The sequence below is a fragment of the Ursus americanus genome, chromosome 15, assembly GCF_024610735.1.
Source record: "Ursus americanus isolate L20-20 chromosome 15, mUrsAme1.1.p, whole genome shotgun sequence".
Classification (NCBI taxonomy): Eukaryota; Metazoa; Chordata; class Mammalia; order Carnivora; family Ursidae; genus Ursus; species Ursus americanus.
In genome coordinates, this window is record NC_142141.1 from 63,996,999 (window position 1) to 64,022,945 (window position 25,947).

The following is a 25,947-nucleotide window of genomic DNA, read 5'->3' on the forward strand; positions in this document are numbered from 1 at the left end:
TAGAGGACTCAGGAGAATCCGTGAAGGGTCTGTGGGGCCGGTCAGCACGGCTCAGGTGCAGGTAACGGGGACCCCGCCAGGTGAGTGGCCGTGGGGCCCTTTGTCCTGGGTCAGCCAAGCAGCTGGCAGACATCACCGCGCACCTTCTCTTGGCATGTCTTTTCTGTCCTCTCTGCACCAAAACCTACGTATCTGAAGTGTGTATTATTGCAAATAGTTATAAATTGCATCTATTGATCCTAAATCCCTTGGAAGTTCTAAGTTTTGTCATTCCTCCCCCGCTCATTACGCTCAGAATGCACCACTCCTGGGCGTGTGCCCCCAGGTGAAAACCAGAGGTGGCTTCCTGCATAGGAGTCCTTGCTTTCAGACAGAGCTGTCCGTCCGCCATGATGCTCCCTGACCTGGCCCCTCCGGAGAGTCCCACATGTCCGTCCCTGCCCCCACCCCATGTTTGCTGCTCTCCCCCCTCACTGTAGGGCCTGCCTGTCCCCACAGAGCCCCTCCCCTGGCATCATCCCAACCAGACCCATGGGGGGGGGCATGTGATGCCCCCCAGTGCTGCTTGTTTGAAGGCGGGCTGGCTGCACCCTGCTGTCGGCTGGGCTCCAGCCCATGACTCCCTGGGGCTGGAGAGTCTCCTGGAGTCCCTGGTCTTCCTTGTGGCCCACAGTCCATCTGGCCAGCTCCGTACCTGCGGCCTCCCTGCATGGCCGCTCAGCCCTGCAAAGGCATCCCCGTGTTGGGCTGGGACTCGGAGGCTAAGAAGAGCGGGGCGCGTGTGCTGGGCCTGGCTGGAGAGGGGCCCGGATGTGGGGCTGCAGGGCGCCAGGATCAGGGTAAGCTCCACTGTCTGTTTGCCATTCCCACACGGGGGACTTGAGGCCGGAGTGGGAAGGGGCCCAGCAGCACAGTCTGAGAGCCTCGGCAGGACACCTGGCCACGTGCCCCACCACCGTGTGAGGGCAGCCCCTGGGGCCCAGGCCTGGCTCCGCACACAGAGTCCGAAGGACCAGACCCTGGTGACAGATTCCAGAACGACGTCACCTCTCTTTCCAGATTGTGTTCATGACGCTGACGCTCTTCCCCATCCGGCTACTGCTCATTGTCACCATGATGCTGCTCGCCTGGCCCTTCACGTTCTTCGCGACGCTGGGATCCTCAGACCAGGAGCCCGAGCAGCCCCCGGCCACATGGCGCAAGTAAGTCACTGGAGGGCAGGTGCTCTGACGGCGGGGTCCCAGAGCCCCTTCCTCCTTCCCACAGCTTCTTCCGTCCAGGACGCTGCCAGCCGCGTGGCTCCTCCCTCTCTGGGGGTGGCCGGTTCTATTCCCTGGCGCACCCCTGCCCCCGTCCTGCTCTGAGGGGTCTTCCAGGGTCCTGCAAGCCACGTGGCCGCTGTTGGTGTGCCCTCAGCACAGAGGCTCCCCAGCGTGTTTCCAAGGGCCCAGCCCCGCAAGGCTGCGTCTCAGCCAACATCTGTCCCGTGTGCTGGTCTGGTCTCTGCTGGTCAAGTGTCCCCCTTGCTTCGTAGACCTTGAAGTTCCCTTGTGTTTACTTTTTGGATATTAATGAAGCAAGCCATCTGTAGGTGGACGTGTTTTGAGTACATCTCTTTCTTCAAGATTTATTTATTTTAGAGGGAGCGAGCGTGATTGCGCGCACATTTGTGCAAGCAGGGAGAGGGGCAGAGCGCGAGAGAGCCCCAAGCAGTCTCCCCGCTGCGTGCATAGCTGGATGCGGGGCTCCATCCCGGCACCCTGAGATCACGACCTAAGCCAAACTGCAAAGACAGACGCTCCACTGACTGAGTCACCCAGGTGCCCCATGTTTGAATACGTCTTAACTAAAGGCCCAACGTGGACCTCAAAAAAGTAAATCAGAATATTTTCTTGTTTACCCCTAAAGCTGTTCTTAAAGTGCACACCATCAGTAAATGAGAACGCCGGGTATAAAGGCTTCAGTAAGTGTCTCTGGCGTCTTAGAAGTCGCCGTTTCTGTTGCAAGCCCAGAGTGCTGCCAGTCATCCACACCTTAACACCTCTCGTCAACCCCTCGGGTCCTCGAACACTTGATGCAGAAACAGAAATATCAGCCTAGCACAGGGGTTCCCTAAACGTGGGCCAGATCCAGCTGCTGCCTGGTTTTATAAACACAGTTTTACTGGAACTGAGCCACACCTGCTCATTTAAACCCCATCCAGGACACCTTCACGGAAGCAGAGGCTGTGCTGTGCGGCCCACAGAGCCTAAACTGTTTGCTCCTGGCCCTTCACGGGCCCAGCAATCAGCTCAGTCCTCCTTCCCCTAGGAAGTGTCTGACAGACAGGAACACGATGCCCGCGGGAGGCAGGTGGGAGCTGGCACATGTCCTCAGGGTTGGTTCTCCCGACGTGCACCTGCTGTGGGCACGCACGACAGTGACATACATGGCAAAGACCGCGAATTTCGATTCACAGGTTTGCTGAGTCGGTGAGGAGTGTGGCGTGGCTGTGCTTGGGGACGGTCCAGCTGACCGGGGGACCCCTCACATGGGGTCTCCATGTACGTTCCTTATGGTATTCATGGTGTAGACCATTGTCAGAGTCAAGTGAACCACAGTCCTTCCTGGAGACCCAAGGCAGGCCATGATCCCTTCCCATTCCAGCCCCAGTGCAGCGTCTGCCCCCGGGGTGCTAGGACATGGGTCCGGAATGAGGGGGGAAGGGAGTGAGGGAGTGATTGTAGGGGTGAGGGGGAGGGAGTGAGTGTGGGGGGGGAGGGGGAGTGTAGGAGGAGGGAAGGAGTGTAGGGGCAAAGAGGGAGGGAGGGAATGGAGGAGTGGGGGGAGGGAGGGAGAGAGTGTAGGGGTGGGGAGGGAGGGCTGCTTGCCGTCCTGTTGGCTGCGGTCACCTGGCACCAGGGTCATCACTGGCTATCCAGTGCTCATTCTGCCTGTTTGGATTTCTTAATTCTCTTTGAAGAGCTTGCTTTACCTTGGGGGTTTTTATTAAATGTTTTAACCCTAAAATATGAATCTGGTATCAGATACATGATCAAACAGAATCAGTCTAGACCAGGGGCGCCTGGGTAGCGCAGTCGTTAAGCGTCTGCCTTCGGCTCAGGGCGTGATCCCGGCGTTCCGGGATCGAGTCCCACATCGGGCTCCTCCGCTGGGAGCCTGCTTCTTCCTCTCCCACTCCCGCTGCTGTGTTTCCTCTCTCGCTGGCTGTCTCTCTGTCACATAAATAAATAAAATCTTTAAAAAAAAAAAAAAAAAAAAAGCTTTAGAATCAGTCTAGACCGGATAGGAGTCGGAAGTTCAGTTTGCTAGGTTGTGGATCCGCAGCTAGAGAGCAGAGGTTTTAGAGTTTTTGACAAATTACGAGTGATGAGACGGAGAGTTTGGGGCTTGAGTGGTAGGGTAGTGCTATCTCTGGGCACGTCTTGTCTGAAGTCCTCGTTTCCGCTCTCCTTGGGCGGGGCTCCTCCTCCCCAGTTCACTCGCCCGCCTCCGATTCTGTCTCTTCCAAGGGCGGGGCTCTGGGCCGTTCTCCGTGGCCGGTTCCACCTCCACGCGGCTCCGTGTGGCTCCGCTGGGCTCCTTGGAGGATACGGGGCCACAGCTGACTACCGCCTGCAGCAGTGCGTCCCAGGCGCCTCCTGCGCCCATAGAGTGTGCCTGACAGGAGGCCCTCACGACACGTCGTAGACACATCTGAGGTTCCGTGAGAGCTCTGGGCGCCTGTGTGTATGGAGACCGCACCGCACCGTGTGCACGTGTGTGTATTGTGCCAGCGTGTGTGCATGTGTGTCTGAGCATCGTGCGTATGTGAATGTGTATGCACATGTGTGTGAGCATGTGTGTGCATGTGTGTGTATATGTGTGTTTACATGCATGTGTGCGCATGCGTGTATCAGTGGGGCGTGTGTATGTATGTACATGTGCAGAGGTATCTGCATGTGGGTAAGCATGCATATGTGTATATGCACATGTCTGCATGCGTGCACGTGTGGGTGTGTGCGTGAATGTGCGGGTGTGCAGGCCATACACAGCCCTCGAGGTCTCCGCGCAGCAGTATTTTTCAGTCACTCTAGGCACAGCCCTGCGCTGGGTCTGGTGCTCTTGGGGAAACAAAGAACAGTCAACACTGAACTCCTTAAAGGGGAACTCAGTGACAAAATGCCTGATGTGGGGACTCGGAAGTTAGGGGGAAGTGGGTTTTGAAGCAACAGGTTTCAAAGTACACAGCCTTGTAGGGAAGAATCCTCGCGGAGTCAGCTGGGAGGCGCGTCGTTCCGCTGTGCAGACGTGTGCGGGTTTACGTAGATCAGTGTCCCATCAGGGAGGATCTTTGCTGAACATAAGTTAGTGTCGTTCAGACTTCCTAAAATACAAGCTTTGAGTTTTCAGTGAAAAGAGGAATGGCGTAATTTCACAAAAGACACTTACTCAAAGTGACTTTCGAACCACAAAATTGTGTAAAAACCAGAGCATCTTCTTGCAAAACCTGACCGGCAGGCCGAGAGTGCCCTCTGGGTGCTGCCCTGCGGCCAGCTCACGTGGTTAGAGGGTGTCGTAGCTCCGACCACTGACCACGTGCCACAGACTGGGGGTCTCCACAGCAGAAGGTTCTGGAGGCTGGGAGTCGGGAATCCGTGTGCCGGCAGACCGGGTTCCTGGCCTGCAGACCGTGCCCCGTCGCTGTCCTCCCCTGGCGGAGAGCTCTGGTCTCCCTCCTACCAGGACACCAGGCTCCTCGCATCAGAGCCCCACCCTCACGACCTCCTTAACCCTGATTTCCAATTACAGTCAGACTCCTGTTTTGCCCGTTACTGCAGAATAATGAGCCCTGAGCACAGCCTTACAATCCTGCCCGCTTGCGGTCTCGCCGCCTTGCTGGGATTATGCGCTCCTCCCAGAGAGCCCAGGAGCCCCCGGCTGCCCTCAGGTCACTCTTCTGCCCGGTGCAGTGCCTTCCTGCAAATCTTCTGGGCATGATCTATCTCCTGGGCCTGGTTTGGGGTTTTTCTTTCTTTTTTCTCATTTTTTCCTCCAAGATTTCCTGGAGTGTAGGTTTGTCTCAGAAAGAGGACAAGCTGGAGAAACTCAGGCGCGTTTCATGTCTGAAAGTGTCTTGTTTCTCCCCTCAATGTCGATGGGGAGCTGGTCCGGGCAGACAGTACGGGTTCCAGGTCTCACGGCCCCAGAGCCGCGAAGCTGCCGGCTCCTGTGGCGCTCGAGGAGCCTGCTTGTTCCTCTCTGTGAGTTTTGGGCTCTTTTCTCTGTCCTCGGGAATTTGAAAAATCCTCAACGGAAATTGCAGGAGTCTGTCGTTTTGTCTTAACCTCACTCTGCTCTCTGACGTGGTGCTGAAGAGCCGTCTGTCTTCAACCCTGAGAACCTGTTCCCCTGCTGACTAGTGCTGTCCTTTTTCTCTGGCATGTTCCGGAGACTTCTTCTCATCCTCCAGCTTCCCGGGGAAGTGAGATGCTGGATTTCCGAGGGTGTTCTCTTGTTCTCTGCTGCTTTCACCATGCCCTGTCCTGGATTCCATGACAGCCTGAGAGAGAGTGGGCCCCCAGCCTCTCTTCTGATGCCTGCCACCACGTGTCTCCTCACTCACAGTCTCCGCTCTGCCACGTGGCTGGTTCTGCTCGCGTCTCAGGTTCTGGGGTGCCCCCCCGGGCGATGAACGGAGGTCCCTGCCCTCATGCCTGGAGATCTGTCTCCCGATTCACTGTGCTGGGAATCGCTCTGCGGGCACCTCAGGCTTGTCTGGCGGCCGTCACCGTGGGCAGGAGGCGTCACATGGTGCTGCTGTGCGTGGGGCTTTGCTCCGAGGCCGGCCTCCACACCCGCAGCCTGGCTCTGCCCGGTGCATGATCTCACTGGGGCTGGAATGCCTCCGAGATCTTGCAGGAATGGTTAGTTCTGTTTAGTGCTGACCGGGGGGGGGGGGGGGCGGGGGTGTCTCTGGCAGACAGGTCAGGATTTGGTCCCCAGTTCCCAGCAGGTCCCTCTTCTGCCTTCCTCTGAATCTGACTTCCCGGGACTGGCTCTCGGTCCCGCTGCACGAAGCCTCATTTCTTCCTCTTTGGGTGTCAGTGGCTCTCTCTTGGCTTTTATGTTTGTCTGTGTTCTTATGAAAAGTAGCCTGCATGCGGACAGGCGTGTCTAAAAATACGCCATTGGACAAACGACGAAAACTGCATACCTGTGGTCCTGCCCGGGTCTGGAGACGGGGCGTCAAAGCCTGGCCCCAGCATCTCGGCCTACAGCCACACCCTCCCTGTTCACCGTCCACACAAGGGCCTTCTCAAGGTGGCTCTGTGAGGGGCGCCGTACCCACCTTGGGACTGGCTCCTGCTTAGTGCTGTTGGGCCTCGTCTTCCAGAATTCTCTTGAGAGGGTTTTTAAGCGCATTGGGGGTCAGTCCAAGGAGGTTTCAGGCTCTTATGTTTGTGTTGTGCAGTCTGATGACCTGCATAACCCCGCAGCCACGTGCGACGTGGCTCCTCACGGGGATGACCCCTTCTCCCTGGGACTGCGGTGCCCGTGGTCACTCGCACACCGAGCCTCTCGCCTCCGTGCGGTTTCAGTGATGTGCATCCTCGTCTCGTCCGTCACAGGGATGTGCAGATTTAAATGCCTAAATTCTCGTATGTTTAAAAAACAAATAGGAAGCAAGTTCAGTTCATCTGGGCTGATGGTTATTTTGTTTTCCATGTTTATCATCCGTCTAGTTTCATTGGAAGAGGCTTTAGTAACGTGGCCTCTGACTCAGGAGCCTGGGGGCAGGGGATGGACTGGCTCGCTGCAGACCTCTGCTCCTGGTCTCACCCCAACGTCACTGCTAATGTTAACTGCATTTTAGGTGTCTTGGTGGGTTTTTTCATTCATGCTAACAAACAGCCTTCCAGCACTGACAGTCCCAGTGGCGTGAACGTCCCGCGTCCGTGCTCTGCTTACCGCGTTCAGGAGTCCGTGTGGTCTTCGTGCTGCTGTCACGGAGCAGAGGCAGGACTTGCATTTTCGTGGATAAATTGGTAAAAAGGCATCCCGCTCCACGTTTAGTAGTGTCTTATCTCCTCCAGACGACGCAGTAAGCGCTGTCACCAGGTTTGGAGGGGCCTGGAGCGCGCCCTGGATAACTGGCCAGAGGTCAGCACCGAGCTTCTAGTATCCGTGTCCATGCGGTCAGCGTCTCGCTAGCGAGATGAGCCCGTGACACCCTGCTTTGGCCCCATGTAACCGCAGCACCTTCCTCTGCAGGGTCGTGGACTTCCTGCTCAAGGCCATCATGCGCACCATGTGGTTTTCCGGCGGCTTCCACTGGGTGGTCATGAAGGGGCAGCAGGCCTCGCCGCCTGAGGCCTCCATCCTCACCCTGGCTCCACACTCCTCCTACTTCGATGCCATCGCCGTCACCCTGACGATGTCCTCCATCGTGATGAAGGCAGAGAGCAGAGACATCCCGATATGGGGAAGTGAGTGAGACCCCCCCCACTGGGAGTGAGCGAGACCCCCCCCACCCGGGAGTGAGCGAGGACCCCCCCACCCGGGAGTGAGTGAGACCCCCCATCCGGGAGTGAGCGAGACCCCCCCCCACTGGGAGTGAGCGAGACCCCCCCAACCCGGGAGTGAGTGAGACCCCCCCCCCACTGGGAGTGAGACTCCCCAACCCAGGAGTGAGCAAGACCCCCCCACTGGGAGCGAGACCCCCCCACCTGGGAGTGAGCGAGACCCCCCACCCGGGAGTGAGTGAGACCCCCCCCCCACTGGGAATGAGCGAGACCCCCCCACCCGGGAGTGAGCGAGGACCCCCCCACCCGGGAGTGAGTGAGACCCCCTCACTGGGAGTGAGACCCCCCCCCCAACCCGGGAGTGAGTGAGACCCCCCCCCCCACTGGGAGTGAGACCCCCCCAACCCAGGAGTGAGCGAGACCCCCCCACCCGGGAGTGAGTGAGACCCCCCCCCCCACTGGGAATGAGCGAGACCCCCTCACCCGGGAGTGAGCGAGACCCCCCCCACTGGGAGTGAGCGAGACCCCCCCCACCCGGGAGTGAGTGAGACCCCCCCCACTGGGAGTGACTGAGACCCCCCATCCTGCTGGGAGTGAGTGAGACCCCCCTAGGAGTGAGTGAGACCCGCCCCCCACTGGGAGTGAGTGAGTCCCCCCATCCTGCTGGGAGTGAGCAAGACCCCCCATCCTGCTGGGAGTGAGTGCGTCCCCCCTCCCCAGGCAGTGGGCGAGTGTCCTCCGTCCCCCCCCATCCTGCTGGTCAGTGCAGGTCACACCCACATGAAATAGGCACTTGTCCTTGAGTCTCTTCTTTTTCCTTGTTGTGGTTTCCTCTGTAACATTAGCTGTTGTGGGTTTTATTTTTGGTTCACACACAAGTGCCGGCAGACATCATGTGTCCAAGTGCCTGCTCAAGCTTGGGCCTGTATCCCAGTCCCAGAAGCGTCTGTGTCCCCGTGCGCTCGTTATGGGACCAAAAGCTCAGGTGTGCAGGTGTCCCTCGGCCACGTGACAGTGACCCAGCTGGTGGCTTAGAAGAGCAGAAACTTAGACTCCCACAGTTCTGGAGCCAGAAGTCCAAGGTCACAGTGTGCAAAGCCTCGCTCCTTCCGGACGCTTTCGGGGAAGTCCTTCCTGCCTCTTCCAGCTCCTGGCGTCCGGGTAGTCCTGGACTCATGGCTGCATCCTTCCCACCCCTGCCTCCCTCCTCGCTGGCCTCCCCCATGGGTGTGTCCCTGTGTGTCTCCTACACACACACACTTGTCCTCGGATAGTCCAGGGTAGTCTCATCTCCAGGTGTGTGACTAATCACACCTGCAAAGACTGCTTTCCCAAATGAGTTTCAGTCACACGTCCTAGGTGTTAGGGTGTGGACACATCTTTTCAGGGCTCACTGCACTGTTACCGTGGGAACTGCAGGGAATGCAGGGCAGTCACTTTACAGACGAAAGCACCTTCCTCCTCCCGGCCGGGCCCATGCCAGAGCTGTCCAGGTGCCCTGCAGGGCCGGCCCCACCTGCTCCTGGTTCTCACCCCCCTGGATTCTGCCGCAGGGATCGCCAACCCAGTCCTGCTTCCTCCAGGCTGCTCCTGGGGGTGGGGGCCACCCCACTGTCGCTCTCCTGTGTCCACTTCTCCGCATTTAGACCACGGGCGTGTTATGCTGAGCGTGTCCGGGTGGAGTCCGGAGCTGGAACGGGGCTGGTCTGGGCGGGAGGCACGTGGTGCTGGAGGCACGTGGTGCTGGGGCCAGAGCTGCGGGGGCGGAGGGTCCTCACTCGGGCCACCTCCTCTGAGTTTCCTAGCTCGTGTTAGTGTTCAGCTGACTGTTACGGAAGAACATCGTGTACATTTAGGTTGTCTTTCTAGTACGTGGGACGTTCTGAGAGGGTCTAATATGTTGTGTGCCTTTGGCAGAATACATGCTAACCAGCCTTTACTTGCTTGCGGGTCAGGGCCTATCTGCTCAGACAAAGCCCTGCAGACTGGTGGCTTCTAAACAACAGACACTTACTTCTCACGCTCCTGGAGGCTGGAAGTCCGAGGTCAGGGGCCAGCAGGGTGGGGTTCTGGTGAGAAGTTCTTCTGGGCTGCAGACGGCTGCCGTCTCGTGTGTGCTGCATGGTGGAAAGCAGGGGGGCTGAGCAGTTGGGACCCTCTGTGGTCTTGCCCCTGGGAATGGTGACACAGGTCCTCCGTTTAGACATAAGGGTCTCAGCCAAGGTGCTTCCAGGGCTGGTGGTTACAGAGCAAAAGTAAAATGGAGGCATCGCTCCGGCGAGCAGGCGGGACGGCCCTCGTCTTGTGGGACTTCCTGCAGGAGCGCGTGCCGGTACTTACCTGGCCATGGCGTGTCGGGCCAGTAGTTGTGAGCCCGGTTATCCAAGTATAGGGTTATGTGTCATGTGCCTGGAAAGTGGGGTCAGCTGAGAATGTTCTGACAGCCAGGCAGAGACTCCAGGAGTTCGCAAATACGCATTCCACATGAAGAATGCTGAAAGGTCCTCACAGGCCCCCAAGTATAAAGCAGTGTGGCCACAGGGGAAGGACCGGGAAGCTATTTCAATTCTGCAGTTTTGTTCCGATTTCTTCTTTCCAGCTTTACACTTCAGGCTGTGGAACGTCAGCATTCTGGGGAAGTTCTGGGACCTGGGGGCCGTGTCATTGCCCCCTCATTCGCATACAGATGACACAAGCCTTCTCGAAGCCTGGCCTTCACTGAGGGCTCAGGTCGTGAGTTAGGGTCATGCACTGTCGTACCTGGTCACCCGCATCCCAAGGTCAGGGTTCTGAAGCCAGCTCCATCGGCTGAATGTGCTGGGGGCGGCAGGTGAGCTGAACGCCATGCCCCCTGCCACTGGCCTCGACCTCGGGGTGTCAGGAGGCAGGGCCACCAGCATGTCCTCTGTGTGCGGGGGTCCTTCACGTAGACTGCATTCCCAGTCTTGTCAGGGATCACAGAAAGAAGAGTGAAGGAGTAGTGACGGACCCATTTATTGTAGATTTTAACTAGAACCCACGGGACGCTCCCCCAGGAATGCAGGTGAGGGTGCCTCCCATCGTGCATGACCCGGAACACACCCCTGCCGGAAACCTGGATGCCTGCGTGCGGCACGCTGCGGGGGGGGGGGGGGGGGGGGGGGGCTCGCTGGCCGTGCCTTCTGGTTCCTCTCGGACTTGTTTAAAGCACAATGTTTTTGGAGCCTTTGACAACTCACAACTTTGGTGAAGACAGACGAAAGTTAGAAATATTCAAAATATTTTCACCTTCAGATCCATAAATACCAGTGAGAGTGGTCAGCTCAGTGATTTTTCTCGTTATTGTTGTCAGGTTATTTTCAGTGTCCTTTATACGGGCGCCTGGCAGGTCACAAACCATAGGAGGTCTGGTGCGTGGTCTCAGAGTCCCCACAGACGCCTCACGGTCTTCTGGCAGAACGGCGGCCCCGGTCCTTGTTGCCAGCACCGCATGCGGCTTACTCGACAAGCAGCCACATTTCCCCTGTCCTCAGAAGCAAGCCGTCCAGTTATGGGCTCTCCAGTGTGGGGATTCACCTGGGGTCCACAGGAAGAGTGGAGTCTGAGATTCACTCAGAGAAGGAAGCCCCGTCATCCTCGGAGCCCAGAGAGCTGCTGCGCACCTCTGCCTTCTGCCTCAGGCTTGTCCGCGAGTCACGAAGAGCCGTCCTCCTCCATTGTCACCAGAAAGGGGAACTTGGGAAGCCCGGCCCTGTTCAGTGAGGCGGCCAGCCTGCAGCCCTTCTCTCCCGCCACAGGGAAGTCAGCACAGAGCTGGCTGGACAGTAGGAAGCTGGGCGGCTTCCCCGTTGTCCTGTCCTGCGGGGATCCCCTTGGCCCTGTCCCCACGTGTCACTCCCAGCAGTCAGGAGGAATTGGCGAGAACGATGGAACGGGGAAAGAAGTTTCTAGATGCCAGAAGAAAACATCACTGAGACCCACATGTAGCTTAGTTTTTGAGTCCTGTGGACGTGACTAGATAGAATTTTCTTCTTTTTTTGTTAAATGAATTTTCTCTTTGCCTTTTGGAAAACCCCTCAGAAAGAAGAGTCACAACACGTTACTGCTTACGAGTAGTTAGAACTCTCAGAGCAGAAGTCCGAAGCTGCTGCTGGGCCCAGCGGGGACGTGTCTCACCGCCACGGGGATGCCCGGCTGCCGCGGCCGCCCACTTGTCCTTCCCAGGAGAGGACACCCTTCCTGAGGACGGTTGTCGTGTCAGTTTGGGGTTTCTCTTCTAAGAAGGGCTCCCCACCTTCAGATCCTCTTTCGAGAGAACCCGCGTGCTGGTTCAGCTCTGGTCGCGGGAGCACTGACCTGCCACCCCAGCAGGGCCGTGGGCCCCCTGTGCCGAGCTGGTTAGGGCTGCAGCCATGTGAGTGTCCTGGGGCGCCCCCGACAGAGGGCCTCACGCTGGGCAGCTGAAGACAACAGACACTGATTCTCTCACTGTCCTGGGGGCCGGAAGTCCAGAATCAAGGTGTGAGCAGGGCAGCTTCTGAGGGGGAGGCCATGCCAGGCCTCCGTGGCCTCTGGCGCTTCTCCACCGTCCCTGGTGTCCCGTGGCTATGGTCACATCCCTCCAGTCTTGGCCTCTGCTGTCCTGTGGACTTCTCCCTGCGTGCATGTCCGTGTCTCCCCCTCCTTAAGAGGATGCTGGGCATGGGTCGGGGCCCACTCTACGCCAGTACCACGTCATCTTAACTGGATTGCGTCTGCAGGCGCCCGATTTCCACGTAAAATCACAGTCCTGGGTACCTGGGGTCAGCACGTAGCCTGTGTCTTCGAGGGAGACAGGTCTGGCCGCAACAGGCTGGTGGGGTGGAAGCCATGCACCTCGGGCCCTTGTGACTCTGGAGCCTTGAACCGCCCCCTCCCCGTCCTCTGTTAGCACAGAGCAGGGGTCGGCCTTACTCTCTCCGCTTTCTCCTGCCTTACAGGCTGTGGACACCAGTGGTGTTACTCCAGGTTGTGCAGGTTGTGGGGCTTCGGGCCATCGTGTGAGGGAGCTTTGGATCCCTCGTGATCAGGCCTTGACCCGCGCCCGCTCTCGGGGACCGTGCTGCCCTTGGGGCGTATCTGGGGGCTCGCCTCTGCCCCTGGGCAGCACCCCGTCCCCCAGTCCTGCTGTGGCAGAAGTGTGCGTCCCCACACGAACGCCCGTCCTTCCCTCCCAGCTCTGATAAAGTACATCCAGCCGGTGTTCGTGTCCCGGTCGGACCAGGACTCCCGCAGGAAGACCGTGGAGGAGATCAGGAGACGCGCGCAGTCGCATGGCAAGTGGCCGCAGGTAACGCAGTACCGCGTGTGCTTTGAGCTGCTTTATTCCAGAAGATGTGAACCTAGAGACGGGGGCCTCCCCTGGGGGCGAGTTCGTTTTGCTTCATTTTATGTTTGATGAGTGTGTGATTTCAAGCCTGTGCTGAGTGTCAGGTACTTTGGGGCCTGAAATTTTAAAATTTTAAGAAATGAGGAGGCAATTCTCACGTGTCTCTCCAGTTCCCAAAGCATCTTGACTGAAATGACTGTGCTCGTCAGTCCCTGCCCACGGGGCTGGCACAGTCTCACGTCTGAAGAGCGCACCAGTCCGTAAGGCGTCACCGTCTGCTCCTGAAAACCCTGGGCGGAGCTTGCCCGCGTGTGCCCGGCTCCCAAGGGAGCGCCAGGAAGGCCTGGCGCGGGCAGCGGGGCGGCGGTCTCGGCCGATGTGGGCTGTGTGTCTTAGCCGAGCTTGCCGAGCTGGCGCTCCCGGGACCGTCTGGGTTCCGCTGCCCAGAGAGCGTGGGGGGGCCGGACTGCCGGGCACCCACGCCTGCGGGCAGCCCCTCGGGGGCCAAGACGTCCAGGGTGCCTGGCTGCTGTCCCCCATCTGGGAACAGCCGCACGGGCTGTAGCGTCTAGTGTGAGGGAGAGTCTAGTTTGTGTCGTGTTGCCGAGGTCAGCGTGAGGCAGAGTACTTTGGGAGTCCCGTGGGGGAGGTGTCGAACCGCTGCTTCGGCCGTGTTTCCCGTTGCTGTCCGGCTGAGGCTCGGCTCCAGCCCTGGTCCCGATTCCTTCAGCCGAGGACCGTCCGCCGAGCCCTCCTCCGTGGGCCTTTGTCCCGCTTTGCCCCTGGGGGGGCCTGCTGCGGGCCGACGTGCGTCCAGGCAGGGTAGCTGTGCCTCACAGCGGCCGTGATCGCCCCCATGCACGCTCTAAGGAGGCGTGTGCTGTTTGCATGTTTGCGTGGCTTCCAGATTTGGTAGAACTTACACTTAGGAAATCCGCATGTGCCTCCATCCTGCATCTACACTGTGTAGACCCAGTACAATTAAAGCATCTCCCGTACGTCAGCGGTGGAGCAGATAGACCGTATTCTGGGTTATGTTCCTTTAAGGCTGACGTTTTTTTCTTTTCATTCCAAGATAATGATTTTTCCAGAAGGAACATGTACCAACAGGACCTGCCTAATTACCTTCAAGCCTGGTATGTAGTTTTCTTAAATTCTTTGTTTTTCTCCTTGAGCAAGCGGGATAGACACTCCTGGGTCCGTTCCCTGGGGGGCAGGGCTGCGAGCCTGCGGTTTTCCCTGACGTGACACGGCCAGCATCCATGTCAAGGAAACCTTCCAGACGGCTGATGACCATTCACAAGGGAGGGGTGGCAGAAAAGCACATTTTCTGCAGGACCAGCATGAGAAGTGCCGGCGGAGGAGCCCTGCCCTTGAAATAAGACGACACCCCTTTTCCTGCAGGTGCCTTTATCCCTGGAGTTCCTGTCCAGCCCGTGGTTCTGCGATACCCGAATAAACTAGTAAGTGTGTCTTCCTGGGATTACGGTGAGTTGCCTGGGAATGAGAATTCCGGGTCATTTCTAGTCAATCCCGCGATTCCAGGATAGCGCCAGTGTTCGTGCGTGAAGGCCCGTTGTCACAGGTCACAAAGCGGGGCCGTGCTGACTGGTCCTGACAGGTTCATGTGAGCCGTCCCCCCACGTCCTCTGCAGGCTTTGCTCCCTGTTCACCTGGGACACAGTAACATTAAGAAAATTTGAGTTCTGAAAGGCCGGGGGCAGTGGGAGAGAGAAGAACTAAGTGGCTCTGTGTTGAGTTTGCCTTTGTCTCACACCTTGCCTCCGTGCGGACGTCTTCGCTTGTTCTGTCAGAGCAAAGTAAGGGGGGGGCGTTTGGAGCTCAGAGCGCCTGGGTGATCCTGACGGACCCCAGCTCAGGGGAGGCAGGAAGGCCGGATGAAGCCTGCTCAGCCCACGCGGCCTCTGCTTCCGCATCTGTCAAAGCAGCCGCAGCTGTCCCTCCCCCCAACGGCCCTGTGGACGTGCCGCACGCGTCGGCTCAGGAGGCCGCACTCCCAGGGCAGGCACCGAGCTCCCATAGGTGCTGTTCAGTGCCGGCTACATCGCACTCCTCCGTGACCCCCATGACCCCCTCCAGGTGGACGTCCTTGCAGCTGGATGGGCAGCGGGCTCTCAGCGCCGAGACTGGTCCACAGGGACTTGTGTCCGTGGACCCGCCTGGGTGCGGGTGCACTGGACCGTTTCTTGACGGAGGGCACACAGGGTGGATTTGTTCATTTGTTCATCACACTGAGCTTTCTCCACGTCACAGTGTGTCTTTGTGACGACACAAAAGAAAATCAGTCGCAGCACGGGGGGGGGTCTGGAGTCGCTAGCCTAGATGGTGGCAGAATTACGTGTGACTCTGTGGCTTGAGGGGCTGGCGCCCCTGCTTCTGGGCCAGTCCCTGTGCCTACAAGTGCAGACGGCACCAAAGAGGTTCTCCAAGTGGCCCGTCAGTAAATGTCGGTCGGAACCAGCAGCCACACGAACTGACAGATCGAAGGGTTCTCAGAGTGCACGCCTGAAGCTCTGAGGAGCTGCGTGCTTTAGCCAGCGTCCGAGAGTCAGGGCATTGTCAGTGTGTGGAATTCTGGACTTTCTGTTGTTTTAAGCTTGCTTCATAACCTGTTTCAAGCAAGTTGCCTTTACTGGGTCTTCTGGAAGCATTCAGCCTAGCTGTCAGAGAAGCAGCATGGCTGCTTTGCACACTCGGCCCGTGGGTCCGTGTCACGTCCTGCTTCCCAGTTTCAGGAAGAACCACCGCTAACAGCTTTGCGCACGGGCCGTTGGGGGGAGGAGCGGCCAAGGGCCAGGCTGGGGGCCGGGGAAGCCCCTGTGGTGGGTGGCTTTTCAGGATCCCCCGGGAAGCGAGCAGGTGGGTGTCAGGACTTGAGAAGAAAGCAGCTGTCTTGGGGTACTGGTGTCAGGGTAGAAACGGGGTGTGTGTCCGAGTCCCCACCGAAGTGGTTGGCTGAGCAGCTGAGACTGAGGATGGGGCATGTCCCCACATTCGGGGCCCTGGGCACGTGCAGGGCCCCACAGGGGTTTCCTCTGCTCCCTCCCAAGCCTGGGCTCATCTGCTGGGCGTCTCTCGGAATGAGCGTCCTGTGGGAAGTGATGGTGATGCCACGGCGGGTGTCGCGGGAGCTGCTCACAGAGAGCGGCCCCCGTGCTGTGGACTGGTGTTGGCAGGGACACCTTGAACACGGGGGAGGGCAGAAAACAGAACGGGGGTGGCATCTCAGGTGGCGGTCAGAATCGCCAACCTCGGAGCCGTGGGAGGAGAGGAGTGTGTCGGGGTGGCCTGGCGGCAATAGGCACCCACCTGCTTCCTTGTCCCAGAGTGGACTTGGGAGGAAGAGGGGCACCAGCATCTCTGGGGTCACAGGTGGGCCAGGTCGAGGGCCAGGACAGAGGGCAGGCTCACATGGGGACTCCGGGTGCCTGATTTCCAGCTGTGATTCATTTTGCTCCTTTCTTGCCCCCAGGACACCATCACGTGGACGTGGCAAGGACCCGGAGCGTAAGTCAGACACCGTACTTTCTTGTGTGTCCTGTCCTGCTGGGAAAGCACAGGGGCCACTCAAGTGACTGCCCTGCATTCTGGTTACTTTTGCCAATGTGGAAACCCTGAACGCATAACCCACTGCTGTCTGACAGCCGTCAGGTTCTGCCCACTGTGAAAACTAAGTGTGCAGACCTGGCCTGTTCTCACACTCCTGGATTCCAGGACCTGAGTTAATGGTCTTCAAGTCCAAGGGGAAGGTGACTGTGAGTGCTCTTTCCTTCCCAAGGGTGCCTGTTGGCTCCGTGGCCGCAGTCCCGTCCGCACCCCACAGCTCTTGGAGAAGGAAGGGGAGCTGTAGGGACGGCCCTCCGCTCAAACAGCTACGCGGGGAGGCACAGGGTTTCAGGAGAGCAGGCGTCCGTGGTGCCAGCGTTTGACCTGGTGTTTGGTAGCAGAAGGGTCGGTGGTGGGGCCAGGCAGAGCCCCCCCAAGGCCTGCGGACAAAGCATTTGGAACAGATGCTGGGGAGGTGCCCTGAGGGGCAGCATAGGTGGGCGGCGGTGTTCGCATTGCCGAGGCCAGAGTGTGGAGGGTGGATGGTGAGAAGCAAGGAGGAACCTGGGAGAAGGGTGGGAAGGGGCTCCTTTGGGCCCTGGTGGCCAGGCTTGGGGCTGACAGTGATGGGGTAGAAGTCAGGTGTGGACAAAAACAGCTAGAGGACAGTTGTCCACTGCGGGGAAGAGCAATGGCCCAAGGACAGGAGACTCCACATGGCTCCCCATTTCCAACTTCTGCAAAGCAAAGGGTGGTGATGCCGGTTCTGAGGTCAGGAGGTCTGGGGCCGGCCTTGCGGAGGGCATGGCTTAAGGCCTGTTGAGTCTGCATTGCCTGGGGACAGCCAGGTCCGGGACAGTGTCATGTAGAGGAGGTTTCCTGAGCCACAGGACACACTTGGGAAACCGGGGCCTGCTGGGCAAAGGAGAGCTGCAGGAGTGGGTGCATTTGGTAGGGACAGTGAGGAAGCCTGGCTGGTCGAGCGGCCCCTCCTTGTCACAGTGTTGTAAGGCTCGGCTTTCGGCACGGGGGGAGACCGAGTGTCCCTGAACGAACTAACTGCCGAGCCGTGCCCTTGGGGGGGGGGGGGGTTGGAGAGTTTGCTCCAGAATTGAAAGTAACTTAAGTACAAGACACTGAGAAGCTTTTAACCAATGCTGTCGATCTGTTTGTTCGTTTCCAAGGTTGAAAATCCTGTGGCTCACGCTGTGTCAGTTTCACAACCGAGTGGAGATCGAGGTTTGTAGAGATGCGGTGTTGACCGGCTGGTGTGGGCCTGTAAAGATGCAGGGTCAGGGTGCTGTGGGGCTGTGTCTGGGCGGGACGGGGTTCCGTGGCTGTCGCGTCACGTGGTGCTGCTGCAGCCTGTGCCGTCCAGCCGGAGGCGCTGTCTGCAGCTCGGTGTTACGCTGGCAGTCTGTGCGGATACAATGTTACCCTGGCGTCTACAGGTGACACTGTGTTGTCTGTAGGATACAGTGTGACTCAGCAGTTTGTCGGCTTCAGCGTGGACACGGTGTTACATGGTGTAACGCTGTCGTGCCCACGGATGTGGTGTTGTGTTGGCGTCTGTACAAGGACAACATGATGTTATTTGTGTGGACGTGCGTGTCTGCAGATGCAGTGTGCTGTGGGCTCTCTGGAGAGCCAGCGTCGGTGTCCACACGGACACGGTGCTCCGCAGTCTCACGTTGCCGTCTGTACAGATACGACACTGTGTCATCTGTCTTGCTCTGAAGTCTTCCCACTTCTCTTTGCTCCTTGGGTACTTCCCAGTGGTTTTTCGTTAGTCACATCGTGTCTCTTGCATGATTTTGCAAGAATCAGGTGGGTTTTTAAAAATCAACAAGGAAGTTAAACGCTTCTTTTGTTATGGTTAGCGTAGCTTAATTAAAGGCATTTAAATTGGCACATGTGCAACAAATTATGTTTCGGCATTTTTACGTGACACTGATGCTGCAGAATTGATACGGCAGAGCTGCCGTCTGTCATTCTCTGTTCAATCCGCGGTCAGATCACGTAGCCCGCCTCCAGCTTTCGGCTCGCTGGATGTCCCGAAGCCGTGACACCCATTCTCTCCGCTAATAAATAGCACTTTCGTGTAGCCTGTACGTTTTATCTAAGTGGGTGAGGAATAGAGTCTCCTTTCTTTAAAAGGGAATCGTCAGCTACCCTGCCACTGAAAAGGGAGCCCGAACACAGGGGAAAGGGTCTAATGAGGCAATTTGCTACCTTCTGATAAAAGTTGTGGAGTTGCCCTGAATTTACAAATGAGCCTGGATTTCAGCCAGGCTCCAGGTTTTTCACTTCTGTACAACATAAGCCACTTAATTACAACACACTGAGCCCAACAGTCCCTGGCCCGAGTCCAAGGGTGGCAGGCCGTCTGCCTAGAACGTTACATGGGGCTCGTTTGCGGGTGGCTGGGAAGCAGCTTTGCAGCAGGGCTCAGGGGAGGACGCCCCCCCCGTGTGCACTTCCCTATTTCAGGCCGCATTTCCAGTTTTCAGAGTTGTTGGGTTTTTTTTGCAATTTTATTTATTTATTTGTCAGAGAGCACAAGCAGGGGGAGCGGCAGGCAGAGGGAGAAGCAGGCTCCCGGTGAGCAGGGAGCCCAACCTGGGGCTTGATCCCAGGACCCTGGGATCATGACCTGAGCCAAAGGCAGATGCTTAACTGACTGAGCCACCCAGGCGCCCCCACAATTTTCAGAGTTTAAGGGAAACTGACTTTTTGAATTCACCCCACGTGTCCACACGCGTGCTGTGCTGGCAGGTGCCAGTGCGGTGCGTGGTACCCACAGGCGTGGGGGGTGCCTGAATCACACGGTGGGAACTGATAGGGCTTCAGGGTGTCCCCGTGTTGTTACTGATCTGTGTGAAGGGAAAAGGGCTCAGTGATGTTGGCTTTTCCGCACAGCGCACTTGGCAGCGGACTGTGGGACTTACTTAAAACGCTGTGTAAGCGTCGCTCACGCAAAGACCCACGTTCATGGGGTGATTCATGATAATCGCAGAATGCGCTGGACGTCAAATCTAGTTGTCTCTCTCTCGTGTGGAAACAATGTCGTGTTATCCCCAACGCAGGCGGAGACTTTTAGAAAGGGGAGCACACGTCCTTCTTTTGCATCGGAAGAGTCAGCTTCCGTGTGAAATTAGAAACACGGGGTTCCCGGGCAAGCAGGGGCGCCTGTCTCAGGGGAGCGGGTGCTCCTGAGAAATCCTGGGCTGTGTCCACACACACACACACGTATGCGTGCGTCTGTGTGCGCGTACACTGTGACCAGTTTGAAGGTGGTTCTAACGGAAGCTGCTTTGATAGATCTCGATTGTGTCGAACTCATAACTGTGGCTGGGTGGGCTCGTGATGCGCGTGGAATTAACGCAGCCTTCTCTGTGCCCAGTTTCTCCCCGTGTACAGCCCTTCGGAGGAGGAGAAGAAGGACCCCGCGTTGTACGCCAGCAACGTCCGACGCGTCATGGCCGAGTGAGTGCTCCCCTTCCTGCCGTGGCAGAGCCGGAGTCAGCTGGACTCCCCCCCCCCCCCCCGCCCCGGGAGCCCTCGCAGTGTTAGGGTGCCTGTTCAACGGCTGGTTCCTTCTCTCATGGCACAAGACACAGTCAGTGTCGTTCGGAAACGGGTGTTTGCAGAAGCGAATGAGGGAGTGCTGACCGTGCGTGTGCACAGAGGGAGCGCTCGGCCCCTGTGTGCCCCCGGGCTCTGCCGGGTCCTGCTCCCGGATCTGCGTCATCGTGGCTTCATTCGTGAGTGTCACCCGTGTGGGCGGGAACCAGTCAGCACGGTGCCGGCTCTGTGCCCCCGATGGCGACGGGCAGCAGCGCCTGGACGCCCGCGGGGTCTGGCTGGCCGATTGTCCGCCCATCTTCACGATGTTCATCTGCTCGTGTGCTGTTTGCCGCGTTCTTACTCCGTCTTCCAGATTCAGTGTGGGAACTAGACACTTAATCTCCTAAGGTACCGTGACTAATTCCACGACGAGCGTGCATGCTGTTGGGAAGATTCTCGCTTCCTGACTCCACACCGTTCCCGGCTGTCTTGGATGGGGTGACATCCCCGCGCGTCTTCCCACCCTCACCCGCCATGTCCCATCTTCTCTCTCCTCCTCTCCTGCTCCCAGGCAGCAGGGCCCTCACTGCGTTTGGCCACCGCGGTGCAGGGAGGGGGTCTCCACGGCTCCACGGGCGTCCCCTCTGGAGGTTCGTGTGGCCCTGGAGGGGTTTTCCTAGGCGCTGTGGCAGAGCTGGCGTGACCGAGGTGTGACACAAGCCCCATCCCCTCACTGTGTGCACATCAGACCCCCGAGTTCATGGATTCTGTGAGATGGTACTAAGCAAAATCGTAACCTCAACATACGTAAATTAAAACCCTGTGGGGTGTTGACTTTGTCCGCACGCCCCTCAGGAAGGTAGGCGCTAGGGACAGGGTCCAGTCGGGCACCCACTCGCTAGAATTCATCTCCCGCTGGCTCGTGGAATCCCGCGCCGGGACGCGTGGAGAGCAGAGTTGGCCATCAGGGTGCACTTGACTCTCAGTTTGGGGGAAGTCAGGGTGTTCAGCCTCTCGGTAAAGAAATAATCTCCGTGGAATCGAAGGTCTGACAGGTTAGGTGTCAATTTTTTTAGTTCACATTCGAATAAATTAGTTAATAGTGTTTAAATATATATATATATCATATACTGTAAGTAGAAGAGAAGTATCATACATCAAATGGAAAAGGGCAGAGAAGCCACTGGGCCTCGCCCTGCCCCAGCTGCCACGAGAGGACCCAGAAACGTGGAAGTGGGTTGTCGCCTTCCTGGTCCTTAGACCCACTGAGAATGGGCCAGGTCCTGGTGAGCATCGCAGGCAGCCCCTGAGCACGCCTGCTCCCTCCTTGCGGGATAACCCAAGATGCTCCTGGTAATCCTAGTTTCTGTCCTCACACGCTCATACCTCAGTTCGCCAGGGGGGATTGTGATAGCTGTGGAAGAAAGACTTCGCAGCCCCTGCTCCTAGCCACGATGGCACGGTATCGTCATGGCAATGAGGAACTACTCTGGAGATGATTCAAAGCCCATTCGGTTATTGGGGGAGGGGGCTTAGTTTTAAATACTTAGCAAATTTTCTACCATTGTGTTTCCTTTAATAGAAGAAGGTCATTTTCCGTGAAATCTGATGCAGTTCTTTAGAACAGCTGAGCTCTGACTTCGGGGCACCTCCAGCCCTGATGAAAGCGGCCCCCGGTCACCCGTAAGACAAGTTGAGCTTCCGAATTAGACGCCTGGTGGGGTGGTGTCCTCGAAGGCACCAGCTGCATACTTGCTTCCTGGCAGGGTGGAAACCACAGTGATGCCCAGCTCACCGCAAAGCTTGGGGGAGACCCAGGTTCCACGTAATTGGACTTTGGGGTCCACTAGTAAGCATTCATGTTTAGTGCCAGATGTGGACTTGAAACGTTGTCTTTCTGTGCGTGTCAGCGTTCAGGGTACTTGTCCCCTGGTGGCTTCCGGTACAGGTGTCTGCGTGGAAGGGGGCTTTCGTGGGCTTGCGTGAGAACTCTGGTCCCGCAGGGCTCTGGGGCGAGCACCTGGGGCAAGGGCTGTAGCCATAGGGGCCACGCGCCCCTGCTTGGACCCCCATCGCCTCCCCCCTCCTTCCCCCAGTTTCCTTGCCGTCCTTCTGTCCTGCACGGGCCCTGCCCAGATGCCCCTTCACAGGGAGGGACACAGAGCAGACGGGGGAGATGGCTTCTCCTGTCTGTGAACAGCCTGGGGAGACGAAGCCTGTCCTCTTCCACGTGTCCAGACCTGGGGGAGTTTTCAGGGTGTCCCCCCCCCCCCCCACGAGGCCTTCCCGGCTTTATCTCGTGGAACCCGGGCTGCAGGGAGGGCTTCTGCTGTCTCCTGAGGCTTTCTCTGCTATAGTGGCTGGAGACGGCCTTGCTGGGCCCACAGGAGCCGAAGGGACAGAACTCCACTCAGGGCTGCGTGACGAGCCCCTGCGGGCTCGAGAACAGGTCACCTGCTCGGCTCACGGCTTCGCAGATTCGTGTGATTTAGTCCAGTTTTTAAAAGTTGTAGATGTTGGCTTCGTTCTGATGCTGGACGGGTCCTCCTGCTTCTGGAGTTCTTTCTTCACCCCGAGCAGACTCACCGGGGCTTTCGGGAGCGAAGCCGCCCATCTCCCACGGCTGCTCCGCGGGAGCCTTCCACGTTCTTGGGAAGCTTGTTCCTTCCATGGCGTGCACATCCACCCTGGACACCACCTGTATTCATAGCAAATTCTTAACTCAGACAAGTTTTATGGGGGCCACAAAATTAGCACACAGACACCTCAGCAAAACCATGACTTGCAGATAAGCCTCATGGGCCCCAGAGGGAGGGGTCACCGACCCCAAATGCACGTCCTCACACATGAGCCACGGTGTGCCTCAGACGCACAGGGTCTCAGTGGGACGTGGGACGGGTGCCACTGCTGCGTGAACCTGGTCAGGAGCCACGGGGCAGGGGGGAGTGGGGCTTCTGTTACTCGGATGCCACTTGCTCTCTCCCTGGTCACCCTGAGCCGTCCTCCTCGCTCCGCTGCTCTGGGGGTGCTTGACTGGGGTGCCCCCCTCTCTTTGCAGGGCCCTGGGCATCTCCGTAACCGACTACACATTTGAGGACTGCCAGCTGGCCCTGGCGGAAGGACAGCTCCGTCTCCCTGCGGACACCTGCCTTCTAGAATTTGCCAGGCTGGTGAGGGGCCTGGGGTGAGTGTGGCGCTTTTTGTTCCTCGAGCCCCTTCGTCAGCGCTAGCGGGGTTCTCTGAGGAGCGGGGAGGGTTCTGAAGAGCACTGCCGAGATGCTTTTTCTAAGGAAGCTTCCAGAAGCTTCTGTCAGGCCCTCCCAGGGGCTCCCACCCCTGCCGTTGTTGGTGACCAAGCTGGAGATCGCAGTGGGCACTGAGGGCCAGCTGGGCCTTCAAGCAGATAAAGGTGCTTGTGCTCAGGGCTTTGTGGGAGCTCTCCGAGTATCGAGTCTAGTCCATGCACAGGTGTCTCACAGCCCTCGGTGCTCAGCACAGCGGTCCCCACCGGCGGTCACACCCACCCGCCCGGGGGCGTCCACACAGCCGACGGGGCGTCACTCCCGTGTAGACACTGCGGCAGAGTACATGGTGTGCCCTCAGGTTATTAGAGCACCTTTGTTGGTGATGGACTTGCTGCTCGCTCTAGAAGTAATTTTAATACTTTGCTGAGTCTCGTTACTGTGAATCTCCTGTTTTTAGCATTCTGTGATTTTAACGAAAACTATGTTTCCGTCTTTTTCTGTGTAGGTTAAAACCAGAAACACTCGAGAAAGATCTGGATAAATATTCCGAAAGCGCCAAGATGCAGAGGGGAGGAAAGCTGGGTCTCCCCGAGTTTGCAGAGTACCTGGGCGTCCCCGTCTCAGACACCCTGGAGGACATGTTCTCCCTGTTCGATGAGGTGGGGCCATCGCCCTGGGAGGGGTTTCGTGGGAAAACCTCCAGCTTTCCGATGCATATTGTTTTCGTTAGAAGCAGTTTGGGGATTTGGGAAGTAGAGGGGGAAATGGCCCCTCCTCGCCCGACCAGCCCACCCTGTCACTTGGGTATTTTCTCCCGTGCTTTTTAAACGCACGTAGAAGTTTGACATTTAAGTTAACATTTGCTGATAAACCTGTAGTTTGGGGTTTTAAATGGGATTGCGAAAAAGCCTGATAATATCAAAGTGTGCCCTCCTCCGGAAATCCAGAATTTCTAGGTAGTGCGCCTCTTTCCCAACCATCAGCATACAGGGTCACCATCGGCCTTCCACGCCGTGCGTGGGGACTGTCCCCGTGCAGCGCTCCACGCGCCTCCGCCCACCACGCTCCTAATCACCCATCGTGTCTGGACGAGGAGTCCGTGTTTGCCAGTGCAGCCCTGGACATGGGTGGCCCTGCAGGGCGTGGGGGGTGGGAGACAGCTGCCGGGAGCCTCCCTCCGCCCCAGCTCCACCTCGGGTCGGCCCCCCAGCTCGTCCCACCCACTCCATAGCCAGCTTGTCGGAAGCAGCAGCCTGTCCGTGCTGACCCCCAGGGTCACTGAGGACCTGCTGTGTGGAGCTCAGTGAGTGTCCAGCCGGCCAGACCTGGGCATTCAGGCCACGGCAGCTCGGACCCACCTTCCTTCTGCACGCTCACTGCTCTGCCACAAGCGACTGGGTTCTCAGAACACAAGCGTGCCCCTTGCTGCGTGTGTGCTGGGGTTTTCCTCGAGGGAAAGCCTCAGCAGGTGATGGCCATCATGTGGCATGAGCTTGCTTAAGCTCCAGGCGCCGGTCTCCTAGACTCTGGAAGTCACTCATAAGGGCCTGAACAGTGTGTGGTGTGGTCACCTTGTAAAAGCCAGTGGGTTATGGATGTTCTTCCAAAATACTCATTTCCTGGAGGCCGATAAGATCCAGCACGAGGGTTCAGACCCAGCTCCCCCCACCTGTGGCCGGGGCCGAGCTATCCCCTGAGGGCGTGTCTCTTTCCCAGAGCGGAGACGGCAGGATGGACCCTCGGGAGTACGTGGTTGCCCTGTCTGTCGTCTGCCGGCCGGCCCAGACTCTGGACACCATCCAGCTGGCGTTCAAGGCAAGTGTGGCATTTACGTGAGTTTAATTTGTAGGGACAGTGAGACCCGGGGTCACGCCAGGCCTGTCCTACATCTTCACAGCCCCTTCTTACACGGGCAGACTTACTCTGCGCCTGACTACTATTTTCACAGAAGCTCGTATCAGCCACTGTTCGTACAAATGCCCCCAAACCTCCCGGATCAGTTTCTGCCTGCAGTTTGTAATGCACATTCGTAAGAAGAGCACAGGGTAGGGTCTTCGTGAGTTCCAGGGTCCCCGGACAGGGCTGGCGGGTGCCCCACGCCAAGTGCTGTAACACATCCATCCTGTGCGGCCCCCTACCTGTCAGTTCTCCCAACGCAACCTCTTCATCAGCCCGTTGACTTAGGGTGCGAAGGAGCTGCCTGCCCAGAGCCGAGCCATTCATCCCTGCTGCAGGGATTGTGGGAGTCTGGGAGATACCCATAATGGGGTCCCCGCTCACCTGCAGATTCACCTGACTGGCTTCACCAGGACACTGTCAGCTAGGATAGAGCTGGGCTGGCATTATTCACCTAGAAACAGTTTGTCAAGGTCTCAGAATGGGTACTTCTTGCGGGGGCAACTCACATTAGCCAGATTCATGAGAACCTGATGTGTAAGCCAAGCAGCTGCTTGTCTCTCACTGCTTGGAGAATGACCCCAGCAGACCCTCCCCGTAGCATGACTGAAACCCGCTCGGTGTACAGTGCCCTGTATGAGAATTAACTGGGTGACATTGATATTTGGGGGCCTGACCTGCCTCTTCCAGCCTGAGCAGGCTAGCTCGGAGGACCCTAGGCCTGCACCTGGCTTGTGGCCCCTCTGCTGCGCCTGCCTTCAGCACACCCCATTTTGATGGACCCCAACCTGGGGCAGCTTCTCTGCTGCCAGCTTGTAGA

The 25,947-nt window shown here is 58.0% G+C and overlaps 1 protein-coding gene across 1 annotated transcript in view; it reads left to right on the forward strand.

Annotated features, from left to right (window-relative positions):
• The window catches only part of LPCAT1 (lysophosphatidylcholine acyltransferase 1), a 45,441-nt gene that overhangs the window by 15,124 nt on the left and 4,370 nt on the right, over positions 1-25,947 (forward strand). The window contains exons 2-12 of the mRNA XM_045808000.2: positions 1,060-1,202; positions 7,255-7,469; positions 12,701-12,813; positions 13,928-13,988; positions 14,257-14,315; positions 16,346-16,380; positions 17,604-17,658; positions 19,823-19,905; positions 23,045-23,170; positions 23,737-23,890; positions 24,948-25,046. Of these exons, the coding sequence (XP_045663956.1) occupies positions 1,060-1,202; positions 7,255-7,469; positions 12,701-12,813; positions 13,928-13,988; positions 14,257-14,315; positions 16,346-16,380; positions 17,604-17,658; positions 19,823-19,905; positions 23,045-23,170; positions 23,737-23,890; positions 24,948-25,046 (1,143 nt within the window). The remainder of the gene's footprint in view (positions 1-1,059; positions 1,203-7,254; positions 7,470-12,700; positions 12,814-13,927; positions 13,989-14,256; positions 14,316-16,345; positions 16,381-17,603; positions 17,659-19,822; positions 19,906-23,044; positions 23,171-23,736; positions 23,891-24,947; positions 25,047-25,947) is intronic.